General features: G+C 42.4%; 2 protein-coding genes across 7 annotated transcripts in view; one reads left to right on the top strand and one right to left on the bottom strand.

Moving 5' to 3' along the window:
* The window catches only part of LOC149859683 (uncharacterized), a 7897-nt gene extending 7054 nt beyond the window's left edge, over positions 1–843 (bottom strand). The window contains exon 1 of the mRNA XM_090058370.1: positions 704–843. The gene's annotated coding sequence lies outside the window, so the exon portion shown is untranslated. The remainder of the gene's footprint in view (positions 1–703) is intronic.
* The window catches only part of DYDC1 (DPY30 domain containing 1), a 26069-nt gene extending 12780 nt beyond the window's left edge, over positions 1–13289 (top strand). Inside the window, exons 1-7 of one of the 6 annotated variants that reach the window (XM_090058376.1) lie at positions 1102–1161; positions 2563–2728; positions 6417–6573; positions 6693–6815; positions 9799–9891; positions 11310–11402; positions 13061–13289. In XM_090058376.1, coding sequence (XP_089914502.1) covers positions 6427–6573; positions 6693–6815; positions 9799–9891; positions 11310–11402; positions 13061–13108 — 504 coding nt within the window. In that variant the 5' untranslated portion in view covers positions 1102–1161; positions 2563–2728; positions 6417–6426 and the 3' untranslated portion in view covers positions 13109–13289. Of the gene's footprint in view, positions 1–733; positions 971–1101; positions 1180–2562; positions 2729–6416; positions 6574–6692; positions 6816–9798; positions 9892–11309 lie in introns of those variants that run through there. The other 5 variants (XM_090058374.1, XM_090058377.1, XM_090058371.1 and 2 more) reach the window with 5 other exon arrangements.

Genomic DNA, 13289 nt, shown 5'->3' with positions numbered 1-13289 from the left:
GCAGGGGAAAAATGAATTTGTCCTGATCTAAGATGAAAGGCATTAAGCAGGACAGACACTACATGTAATGCTGTACATTACATAATTCACTGGGGAATCACCCAAGAAACATTGATTGGCCACATGTACCAAGTAATTATCACCATAAATATGGCTATCCAGCTATAAAAAGAGCCACCCAGGTACACAGCTAGTGTTTGCAAATGTATAACTGTTGTAGAGCTGGTTTCTATCCAGCTTTAATCTGAAGGTATAGTAGGGCCCTAAGGCCCCCTCTCCTTGTTATAGGTATCCAGCAATTAACCGATTAATTGCATAATTACCTTGAGACCAGCTACATATGTGAAGTAGCTAGGATGCCATAAAAAGCTTCAACTGTAAAGTTAGACTCAGAAGTACTGACTTTATAGCTGGCTGCTATCCAGCTTTGAGTTGTGCACATAGCTGCGTTTCCCCTGGCTAGGAGCTGTGGGGCTCCAAGCTGAAGGACCGCACCATACCCCATACCCAGCCAGGGCTGTGAGTGCACGCTTGTGGGGACTCAGCCTCCCACTCTTGGTCCCAGTAGAAGCCCTCAGCTGCTCGGCCCCAGTCCTACAGCATCTGCCTCCTGGTTGGGGCATGGTTGTGATCTCGGGGGGGACGTGGCACGGCAGGAGGTGCCACTGTAGGAGTGGCGCGTTACATCCCCTTGCGCATTTACCTGCTGGGCGCAGGGGTCCCAGGGACAGCGGCCCTGACAGCGCCCCTCAGCTCCGACAGGGGAGCCCGTTTGTCCTGCTACAGGTGATTCAGGCGGGGGGCGGCGGCAGGGCAAGGGCAGCCGCTGTGAGGTGGCGCCACTGGACAGAGCCCAGCGTCTCACGGCACCTCCGGTTAGGGGCCGGAGGCGCTGCGGGCGCGAGGCAACCACAAGCGGGCACCGCTGTGGCCTCAGAGCCGGGGGCAGCCCTGCGTCCGGGCCCACGAGGTAGGACTGCGAGGGGCTCCGCGCAGGGGGCCGTGTTTGACGTAGGTTGCCCGCGCGCGACTCCAGCGCGCTGCTCCCGGGGGCCGTTGCCGAGCGACCGCGACGCGCCAGCTTTACCCCGCCCCTTCCGCGCGGGACTGGCTTTGTGCGCCTGCGCAGACCTCCCAGTTGGCACCCAGCGGCCTGGTCTGGTGCGGTCTATGGGCAGGGTGCGGCGCGGTCCTGTGGGAGGGTTTCGGTCTCTGGGTGTCGCAGCGCTGCACCTACAGCGGCGCAACCGGCGGGAATTTAACTCTGGCCCCGATCCGAGCGCAGTGGCGGCGGTTCGGGGAGGCCTCTGCGGCGCCTTCAGACCCGCGTGCACACGGGCTTGGGCTGCTACCTGCTTGGCGCCCTCGTTACCAGCCTGTGACCAGCCTTGCTTTGTGATTATTTGTCCCAAGTGATCAGTTGTCACCTTTCCTGTAGCTTCCAGCCTCGGAGGGGCCAAGAAGTCACTCCGTGGCCTGAGCCCACGACCCTTAGGGTGGCAGATAGGCCTGTGCGGCCGCCTCACCTTTGCTCACTAATAGCCATGTGAGCTCTTTGGGAAGAGCCTCTTCTTGTGGCTGGGGGCAGGGAGCTGGGTTTGAGTATGGGGTGCTCTACAAGCTCCAACAATAACAGGCAGAGGGAGTGAGGTTGAGGGGAAAATGGGAACCAGGTGTCAGCAGCAGTGCTTAAATACTGGGGGTAGCAGGTTTTAGGGGTGTTGCTTGTAGTTGTGTTGGTGTAAGGACATAGGCAGACAAGGTTCTTTGGGTAAATGTGGTATTTTTCTATTAGACCAACTAAATATTTGAAAAAAATGTTCTTTGCAAGCTTTCAGGCACAAACACACTTTTGAAGGTGTAGGGAGAGTGCTGGTGTTTTGTGTTCTCCTGGGTGGACTAGAGGCCAATATGCAAAATACAGGGCTGTGAAAATGCAAATGTGTGGCAATGAGGATCAGAAGCTGTGAGTTAGTTCATGATTTTTTGTATCCAGTAGATTTATGAAATGAAGTTTGTAGGCTTGTCTACAAAAGGTTTGGGTTTTTTTTGTAGTTCCCTTTGAGGATTAGACCTGAGAGACTGGAGACGAAAAATCTTGGACTAAATATAGACATAGGTTATACTGTGCCATAAATCCAACCTAACATCTGATAACCCCGGGTATAACCTCTCTACGTTTTACTAGCTACATCCTATCACCAGGTCAGCATTCCCCCCTTCCCCTTCCACCTACCTGCTTAACACCTATTATCTCCCATGGCCTCTGGTCCTCACTGCCAGGCATGTGTGTTTTCAAAGACCTGCATTTTGTCAATTGCATCTATTTCACCCAGGAGAACACAAAACAACAACAGACTCCATATGCCTGGAGAAGGGAGTTTGTCCCTGAAAGCTTGCAAAGAACCATTTTTTCCAGCTATTTAGTTGGTCCACTAAAAGATATCACATTTACCCAAAGAATCTTGTCTACTTAGGGACAGCAGGTATGAGACATGTGTTTGTATGCTAAGTACTTTATGCTTTTAATAGAGAATCTTCTTTAACTGTTTTTTGCTGTAGAAATGGACTAAATAAGAAAAGCAGTCCCCCAGAAACAAGTGCTCAAGAAGTCAATGGTCCTGCAGGCTGGGTTGTGAACCCTTTGGGAAAGCGGAAGGCCTAGAGTCCTCATGGAGGCAGCTGTGTCCAGACGTACGTTATTGTGAAGTGCATTTGGACAAAACTGGTGAGTTCCTGAGAAACCACCTGGAACATTGGTAGGAAGCAACATTTCTTAAGTGGAATGTGAATGAATATAGTCATACTGTGTTGCAGTGGGAGCCCTCTCCTAGCTGTTTTAAGGGGAAAAACAGTATTATTTTTATAATGTAATGCAGTTACAAATGTTTACAGATAATTTGCAAACCAGGAAAGCTTCAGTCATCCAAACACGTGATAGACTTATCAGGAGGCACTACTTCACAGTCAGGGCGGCTAGGATCTGGAACCAACTTCCAAGGGAAGTGGTGCTTGCTCCTTCAAAAGGAGGCCTTGCCGGGGTTGTTTGATCCCAGCATTCTTTCCTGCCCATGGCAGCGGGTCAGACTTGATGATCTGCTCAGGTCCCTTCTGACCTACCAACTATGAAATGGGGCTAAATATGGCCAATGGAGCTATGTTGTCAGGCTTACGGGTAGGGAAATTTGGCAGTGGTAGAGTGGTGGCAATTAACACTGCTCTCCAGCTGCCAAGTCTTCGAGCTTCATGTGCCTGGATTGAACCTGGGCCATTGCTGTAAGGCTGCATCTGGTCCCCACTGTGCTCTCCCCATGCACCGGCAGATTTTGTGTACCATGAGGTCATGGGCTTAGGCCCCTCATGAAACATTATATGCATTAATAAGGGAAGGTGCTGGAAATACATCAACTGATTTCTTGGGACAGTTGAAAAGAAAATAGGGAGTGAGGTCATGGGTTAATGACAAGGGATCCAGAACGGGACACTGAGCAGAGCACGCTGGCCAGCACCCACTGCCCCGTGAATGAGTTGAGGTGGCCTGTGGATGCTGATCAGTGAAACTTTGCACAGAGATGTGAGTGGAGGAGCGACAGGAAAACAGCTCCATACTTGCCTGGGTTCCCTTGCCAGAGTTTTTCCATTCACCGGATCTGGCCTATGGACAGACCTGGCACTGCCTATCCAGCCCACGGAGCAAAGATTGGGCAGCAGTAGACTAGGTTACATGGTATGAGTAGCAAATGTTCACTGCAGCCAATTTACAGTCTTCATGCATAAACTATTCACTTGTTGCCCTGAGGGCCAATGCTCAGGATCTCAATATTGTGCTGTTAGACAGCACTGCATGGTGTACAATTGCACATAAACACAACAATCAGTTAAGCACACATACACTCACTAGGTGCATGCACCCATACTAGGCATACACACTCTCACTAGCAATTCAGGTGCACACACATTCAAAATAACCAGTCTCGGTTATCACCAGTTTAAGTCCATACATGCTACACACACCAAATTTAGATAGAATCAGTTACCAACACCTGCATATCCCATACACATACCTGGATTACTAATTCATATACCACACACACACAATGATATCTATGTATGTATATATTTGTGTATTCACTAATTCACATACTTACCACCCACCTATACATACACACAGGTGAGTTCCTAAGTTGGGTGTTGTGATATGTATGAATGTATGTGCTTGGTGTACTTGGGATACTTGGGGAAAGGTTAAGGTAAGACAGTAGAAGTGTAGGGAGTGAAAGTTGCTGGGAGTGAAAGTTACCGGGACCAGGATTAGAACCGGTAGACTAGGGGGGCCTGGGCTGAAGAACTGAGGCTCAGGGGTGACTTTTAGGTTAATTGATCTTTATTGATTAAAAGACAATGCTCAAAGCCTGCAGAACAGGGGAATGATGGCACAGAGGCTGGGACTGCAGCCAGAGCTACAGGGGAGCTGAAAGGTAGGTGGGGTGAGGGAAAATGGGACTGAAGCAAAGTGTGGGTGTTAAAGAGGGGCTCTGGCTGTGGGGATCCAGAGGATGACTCCGGGGCAGCTAGAGAAATTGCAGGGAGCGGCAATAGGCTCTGGGCGCTGGAGAAAACTGCAGGACAACCATGAGGAGCTGGGAAGCTGCAGGAAAGCAGAAAAAGGCAGCAGAAAGTCACAGGGAAAAGGCAGTAGATGGCATGGGAAGCTGAAAGGCAGCAGGAAAGCAAGGAGAGGCTGAGAGGTAGCAGAAAAGGGGAGACAGAATTGGGAGGAGATCGGGCAACTAGGGGGAAGGGAGCTGGAGCTGAGAGAGGGAGAAAATGAGGCTGGAATTTAAGATAGGGAAGGGACTGGGATTCAGTAAAACATGACCCAGCGGGGGATTGCAAATGACAGTGGTTTTATCGAACAGGGGAGATGGTGACACAATGTCTTATTGGTTCCCTTGTGCGCGCACACGCATGCATGCACCCACCAGTGGTTAGAGTGGCTTGGTGCAGGGGCTGAAGTCCACTGAAGTCCAGGAGGAGAGAGAGTCCAAACTGTAGGAGGAGGTGTGCAGGTAAAATCTACCTATCCCAGGCTGGAAGTTGATCCTCAACAGCCAGTCGGGGTCTCCTTTAGCTCTGTGTTGTCCAGAGGTGGGGTTGCTGGTGGGGTCTCTGGGGTGGATAGGTGACATGAAGCTGGTCTGGTCCAGATGGAAATGGTGTTTCCACTGGGTTTGTCTTCACTGCCCCTTTTTATACGGGCAGACCTTGTGTGACCCTAGTGACAGGAGGCATGCCTAGGCAAGGGTCAGCCCCTGCATACTGAGCATGTGTGCTCTATGCAGGGGTGTATAGTTTCAGGTGACTGTAATGGTAGGGTACAATGGTAGAGTTGCTGGTTCTGCAGGGTCTTTTGTCTTTCAAATGCTGGGTTCTTGTCTCTGTTCCTGGGTGAGGTCTGTGGTTCCTGGATGAATCAATGCGAGGTGATGGACCAGTTGTTACAAGCCATTCAGTAGAGGCCTGCTACCATTGTATTTTAGTCATTCCCAATTATTTCTTATTCATCCGGGAATCAATTTACATGGAAGGGGTATGTGACTCATACAGTTGCAACATGGGTTGCCCAGGCAGAGGACACAAGATGGAGCCTTGACATATCAAATGGAAGCTTGACATGACTTTGTTTCACTTACAAACACAGGCCTAAACCATACGATATCCATATAAAACCATAAAAATCAATACAAAATGATAATAATACAATATACAACAGTAAAAATCAATACAAACCTAATAATTATACAATATAAAACAGTGGATATCCAAAACCGAAAACTTGCTATCAAAATAAGAATGTTAAAGCTTACCCTAAGTTTGAGCTCACTTATACTTATCTATAGGGAATAGAGAGGGAGAGAAAAAGTCAGAAATGCTTGGGGAAGGGGAGGGAATGCATATCTATCATATAAATATAAATATGTATTAAAAAAGAAAAACGGGGTTTTGCTACACACTGAATACATTTTTTAAAAAAGAAACAACTTGGTATTTTATTAGTGCTCTAGTCATACTTGTTAGACCCCAGTTGAGATCAGAGTCAACTTGTGATAAGCTAGACATTGTTCAGACGCATGAAAAAATAATTCCTGTCCTGAGTTTGAATAGTTACCATAGATGGACAAAGGAACAGGAGGAGGAGAGAGAAGTAATTTTCCCAAGATAATTGAGCAGATGAGCAGGAGAATGGGAAATAGTAACTTCCAACTCAGAGTCCTGTCTAGCAAACCACTGGAATGCTAATAAAATTCCAAGTCTATCTGCAGAGAATCTGAACAGGACTGATTTAATGGCTACAGGCAGCTTTGCCAATAAATTTTACTTGGTTTAGTAGTTTTAGTTTATTTGTTTTTTTTCAGGAAAGTACAAATGGAGTCTGAGTACCTCAAGAGATCAGTAGGAACATGTTTGGCAAAGGGACTAGCAGAGGTAGTAGAGCTTCGACCAGCAGACCCAATAGAATACCTGGCACACTGGATTTACAAATACAGGAAGAACTTAGATGAAGAGAAAAAGGTAGGCATCTCTGCATTTAACATGGTTACTAGTATCCTGTTGACAACTTTAATGACACTATAGCTGATATGATATCTCTCTTCTAACTTGTTAATGTCACATTATTTCTGTAATGATAGAGAGACTTGGAACGAGCCAAGCTGGAACAAGAACGGGAGGAGGCCCAGATGGAACTGGATATGCTAGAAAAAATAAAAGAAGAACAACTGATGATTGAGCAGAAACTGGCAGAGGAGCAGCAAGTATGGCAAAATATAATTCATTATCATAGCACTAAATTTTTAGCATACGGCAGCAATTTTCAAACTTCCTAAAGTCACAGAACCCTTTCATATCATAGGTTCTATGAGGAATATGTGGAATAATAAATGACATGACCAACCAAAACACAGCTTTGGTTGGAGAGGGAAAGTGATTGTACTATGTTATCTTTAAATATCTGGAACCCTGAGGCAAAGTGGCTCTGTGCAGCTACTGCTGTGCAAACAAGCTTTTGAAATCAACGGTCTCTGTTCTAGATGTCATGTATGGTGATATGTTCTGCAGAATTGGTGTTCTCCCTGTATTGCAGTAGACAAACAGTGGACGCAATATACACTTTTAAAAGGTGTTGCCCTTCTGTGATCAGGAAGCGTGTATGCAGTGGTTCCCTGATGTGTCATATTGTCTTCTCTTCTATCCTATTAGAGCTGACAGAAAAAATCCTGCAAATATTCGTTTGAATTGGAAGATGAATTTTCATTTGACTGTGTATGCATTTTTTTTTTATTTTCTTTCAACACACTGTATACTTGAGCATCATTTCTATTGCGAATATTTATGCAAAACTAAGCTTTTTCTGGAATGTTTGGTTATTTATCAAAAGTATGCTTTGGACTGTGTAGGTTAGTTGCATACAAGTGATGGTTTAAGGTTAAGCAGATGACCTGCAAACAGATGTCTCATTTGAGGTGGTCCTGATTGATCAGTCAAAACCAAGACAAAAGAGGAGCTGCACAGCCTTTTACATAGGTAGCCCTTCCAAGCTTTATTGCTGCTCTGCCAGTAGGTGGCCAGGGGGAGCACACAACCTGACAGACATGTCCTTGGAATGATTGGCAGTTAACTGCAGGGTGGATTTGATTTAAATCACGAGTTAAATCACTAGTCAGGAAGCCCCAATTTAATCATTATTTTCAACAAAAAGTGCATTCTTGTTGTTTGATATCCTTTATTCATTTAACTTCTTGGAACTTTAGAGGAAGGTAAAGGCTTGACTGTATGTACACAAACTTGCAGAGAGACGATGGGTGGGTAATCAGGTCTGTTATCTCTCATCTCCCTATACTGCTGTTAAAAGGATGTTATCTCTCTCTGGAGACAACAAATTCTCTCTATGCCTGAAGAAGGGTGTTTGTGCCCAAAAGCTTGCAAAGAACTATTTTTCCAACTAGTTAGTTGGTTTAATAAAAGAGATCACATCTACCCAAAGAACCTTGTCTGCATATGATCTCTGGAGACGCAAATCCACAGCTTGAGAACTGCAACTAAGCATCACAGAGATGCTTAATGGGATCTTCTAGATGGAGTACTGGGTCCCCTTGAGTAGAGTGGTTTTCTTTAATCTTTACTAATCTATAGAGGAGCCTCTGGGAACCCCATAACATTGGGCCCCTAATATAGTTCATGGCCTGTTGTGACCTATTTATAAAACTTCTAAAATGTTTACATGACTAAATGGTCTCAAATAGTATATAATTATAAGTTATAATTCCTGTTCCATGATGATATCTTTGTGCTTTAACATATCTTAAATTAAAACTATGCTCATTTAAGTTTATTTTTAAAAGCATCTTAAAAAATAAAATATATAATTAAATTTAAAAAATGATTTAATTAAAAAAAATCAGATTCTTTATCTTTAAAAAAAAATGTTGATTTTTATCCACACTGGTTAGGTGGAATAAGCTGTGATTAACTTAGACATACACAGCATTGGAGAGATGGGGGGTACTACTCAGATGGTACTATTGTTTTTTCCTTATTGGGTTCTTTATGTAGCAGACTACATAATACAGTCTCTATGATCTGAGCATATTGCATTCAAACACAGCCAATATTTTGTCAAGTAAATTATCTTAAACTTGTGTTTTTCTGGTTAATTTAACTATGGAAATCTTAGCACAAGTTGCTTATTGTAATTAAATTTTACTCTCTATATTTGCAATTTTACAATCTAGAAACAAGATTGTTTGCTGAAATGTTTTAAATAATGAATGCAGTTAAGAATAATATTTTTGTAGTGAAATCACAAAGAATTAATTGTATAAGTTACTGGTTTTATAGTAATTGCTTGGGCTCTAGCAGTGATGGTAAATCACAGTTAATCCACATTTTTTGAGGTACTGGTTGTGAGTGTGTTGCAGTTTTGAGGAACTGGTTCTGGATTTGTCTAGGCATGATAACTGCATATATCGGGAGAGAGAGAAAGTATTTTATATGGCAATAATATTATTACAAAATATTGTAGTAAAGAAAAAAGCCTCTTCTCTCAATACTTGATTCTCCAGCTCTAAGTGTTTGTTAAATCAATGCTATGCATGCTTAGATTATATATTTATTTATGTGATCCAGACATTATATTAGCAAGATCCTTAATCACCAAAGACTTCTGGCTACTTCAGAAAAAAATGTCTTCAAGTAAACATTAAATAGATCAAAGTTGATGATTGCTTATATTACCACAGTACTTAGGGTGCCTAGTCATTCCCGATTCTGCTGGGTACTGTGTAAACACAGAACACAATATTACTAATTCCTACAGGTTACAATCTAAGTATAAGACAAGAGAGATAAAACGTACAAGGAAACAGTGATACAATAGTTAGAATCTTCCATGAAAGGGTATGTATAGAAAGTTAGGATTTTCAGTTTCTTCCTTTTTTTTTTTTCGTTTGTTTGTTTGGATAGTTAGAGACCTTGATCTCTGTTCTAGTCTAATAGTATCAATAACCTTATCAGTCAGACTGATATTGCAAGAAAGCACAACTTGGTCTTAATGTATTCAGCTATTTTTTGTTCTTTGTATTTTTGTTATATTTTAAATGAGAAAATACACAGTAAATAATGGAGGGGAAACGCATGAAAACATCTGTTGTGCTGTTAAAGTCTTCAGCATAGCTGATTTTACTGGCGCTTGTCTTTTTTCTAATTTGCACTTGCACTGCTTCTATAAAATGACTGTAGGCTCAGCTGAAACGAGAACTTGAGGAGTTGGAACTCAAAAGGCTACTGGAAGAAAAAGCGGAAGAGCTGTTGTTGCAGCAGAAAGCTCAAGAGGTTTGACAAAATTTAATGAGTGATTGATGTCTCAAATCACCACCCTTCCTGCATTCATGCTCTGGATACAAATGTCCCCTTTGAACAGTTGAAAAGTTGAATCTGTAGCCTCTAAACCAGATACAGCTATCAAATTTCTCAAAATATTATATATTGTATTCAGAATATATCGAGGAGGGGAATATCAAAGTCCTCTCTTCAAATTAAAATTTGATAAGACATTGATTATATTGCCATTATGTTCGGTATATATATTTTGTAGCCAGTTGTCAAAACGTTTGTTTGCTTAGTGATGCTGTTGCTATCCTTGACTATGTTATAAAAATGTTTTCATGTGGATAGGAGCACAAGTGAATAGGTTTGTCAGTTCCACACACATTTAGGACTTGTCTGTACTAAAAAGTGTTATGGGTTTGACTGTGCTATGATAGTTAAATCAGCAAAGCCTTCTTTATTGTGGTGGTAGTTACACTGGTCTGAGACAACACTATCATCAGCGTATCTGTTTCTGTGCTCTGACTTTACCTGGGATAACTATGTCTATTTAGGGGGTGGGTTTTTGCTGTCATAGTTATATTTATAAAAATTTCAAATGAAAATCAGCTCTTGGTATGTGAAATCTATCACAGTCTATGATATTACTGCAAAAAATATAAAAAATTATAAGGAAGAAAAAGCACCACATGACAACCTAAAATTGTTCAAAACTCTCTTTGTAACTGTTAAGATTAGCCTCTGTGGTAATACACAGACCTTCACACACTAACTTGTACCAGAACTTACATAAATCTTTATTTAAGCGTCCTTTTTAGCTTTAATTTAATAAAGAAGTATTCAGTCTCAGACCCAGGGACCAAATCTGGCCTGTGGAGCCATGGCATCTGGCTGATGGGGCTTTCCACAGGTCAGGGAATTTAGTGGTGGGGAAGCAGTGGAAATTAAGAGTGCCGCTCCTCCCCGCTGCCAAATTTCTTAGCCTTGCACCGCAGTTCAGAACTTGGCTGTGCTCCTTATCCCCGCAAAGCCAGAGTGGGCCCAGGCAAGCTCCCCTTCCCTCCACATGGCTGGGTTTGGGGCCAGGCCACACTCCCTTCCTCTTAGATGGCCAGATCAGGGCTGGGCCAGGCCATGCACCCTTCTCTTTGAGCGGTTAGATTGGGGCTGAGCTGCCCCCTGCCTCCTCCATGCAGCTGAATGTGTCCTCACTGTTTCTGCCCCAGGCACATGATCAGGACCACTGGCGAGATATGGCCCATGGATAGACAGGGCACTGCTCATCTGGCCCGCTGGGCAAAAGGATTGAGCATCATGGGTATAATGTATAATTAAACTCTTTAATACATACTAAGATTTTTAGAAACTCTTAATATAATTATTGATAAGATAATTATCTAATGAAAATGAATTTTCGATTGTAGGAAGCATCAAAGACAATAGCTGAGGTAACAGATAGATATGGAGCTCCTCATTTGGCCCGAGTTGAGGAGGTAGATGAGAGTGGACAGGATGAGGTAAGAATTAAAACACAAAACAAAAAAGAAGCAGAAGTAAATCACTGCAATTTTCCTGTCCCTACTGACACTTCTAGAATTTAGTCTGTGTCACCTTCTAAATTATCTTAAAGAATAGACAGCATTTGGACCATATGCTGCAGATCAGAGGGCACCTATATATGTACCGAATGTCTGCTTCTACGTGTTCTAATTAGAACGTGGTGGAGCAGATTTGACTAATCAGCATGCTTCAGCAGCCTTGACATCATGTGTATTCAGTGTCCCTGTGCTTCAAAATGGTGGCATGGTGCTTTAACTAAAGCTTGTCAAATGAGTTTTAGTTCAGGCATGTCACTTTGAAGCATGGGATGCTGAATACATGAGAAGCTGTGGGCACTTCAATTAAAGTGGCTTCTGAGAGCCGCTGTAATTAAAGCACTCCACCTTGGAGCACATGTAAAGATGCCCTAAGAAATCTGTGCATGTGCTTGTCTGCACTCATCAGAATGTCCTATCTGGTGTTGGCTGCAAATGGTCGCATGGGCTATTTCATCACATTGGGTTAGCTAGAGAATAGCAACTCCTTATCTCTTACTTGTTTTCTCCTAGCTTGTCTCTGTTCTAGCAACCGTAAAAGAATGGTAACAAGGTTGTGATGTAAAAGGAAATTGTCATGTTTCAGACTTCTTATTTTATATTTAAATGTGTTCCAAATAGAAGCTTCGATATTCCCATGGGTACAGCTGTCTCCTGTTGCTCCTGTAATCTTGATAAATACTTAATGAGGCAGAGGTGACATTTTTTCAGTGTCTAGAGGTACACTGTTCTCACAATACTCCTCGCATACAGCACTATTACTTGAGCCAGCAGTTAGTAGTCACATATATCCAGTTACATGAGTGTTTCAATCCTTATGAGAGGGTGCTAATTTCACTTGAATGTGTGGTTTGTTATTTTAAAATAGAAGACCATAAATCGCAGTATGCGTTTTGATGGTACAGTATATCTCAACAGACTAGTAAAGGTCAGTTTCAATATGCTCTTGTTGGCACTTTTTAAAATTTGTATTTCTTAGGTTGCCCATCTGCTTTTATTGTCCGTAATACAATTTCATCTCCGTCTCTCTAATGCAGGAGGAATATCTTTATGAATATATTATAAATGTAATCCCAGCCTGTTTTAGAAATATTTTAGGAATTTTTTTTTTTTTTTAATATATTATATCTAAGAATATATTTGAGATCACTTTTCTCAAATTAATGTAATCATGCATTCAAAAATGTTATGTATGTAAGCACTCATGTGTAACTAGCCAGTGTAGGTATGCAAATTGGGTTCACAGTTGCATACATATTAGCCCCTTGTTGCTAACACATTCTTTTTACTTTCTGCAGATATGCTTAATGAGGGTGCATAAAACTGCGAGGCCAGATTGATAAGCTGGCAATACTGAATGTTTTAGTGTATATGATAGTCTTTGTTATCAGAATCAGAAAACAAATCTTGATTTTTTTTTTACCAATAAAGGCTAATAAAATTAACATGATGCTTCACAAAATGGAGGAATGCACAGTTATATTGAAAAACTTACAAAATTCTGTTTCTGTTTGCTTTTGTGTATGGCACTTTTACAAGGGAATATTAAAAGTTTCCTTGTTCCTTTTCTTGTATTTTAGAATACAGTGAATGCCATGGGGGAATCAGAAGGAGAAAGTCCCAGCTGACACATGATACTGATACCTGTACGTGTATACATAAACCACTCAACCTGTTAATGCCTGAAGTTCAATGATTTACTGTAAAAGTGTGTTTATTAACAGAATTGATTTCTGAGGTCTAGATTGTATAGTATGTTAATGCAGTTAATTTAAGGTAATGTTAAATAAAAGCAAATCATAACTCAAA

This window comes from Crocodylus siamensis, chromosome 7 (genome assembly GCF_052110815.1).
Source record: "Crocodylus siamensis isolate JL-2025a chromosome 7, ASM5211081v1, whole genome shotgun sequence".
Taxonomy (NCBI): Eukaryota; Metazoa; Chordata; order Crocodylia; family Crocodylidae; genus Crocodylus; species Crocodylus siamensis.
This window is presented reverse-complemented; position numbering and strand designations above follow the sequence as displayed.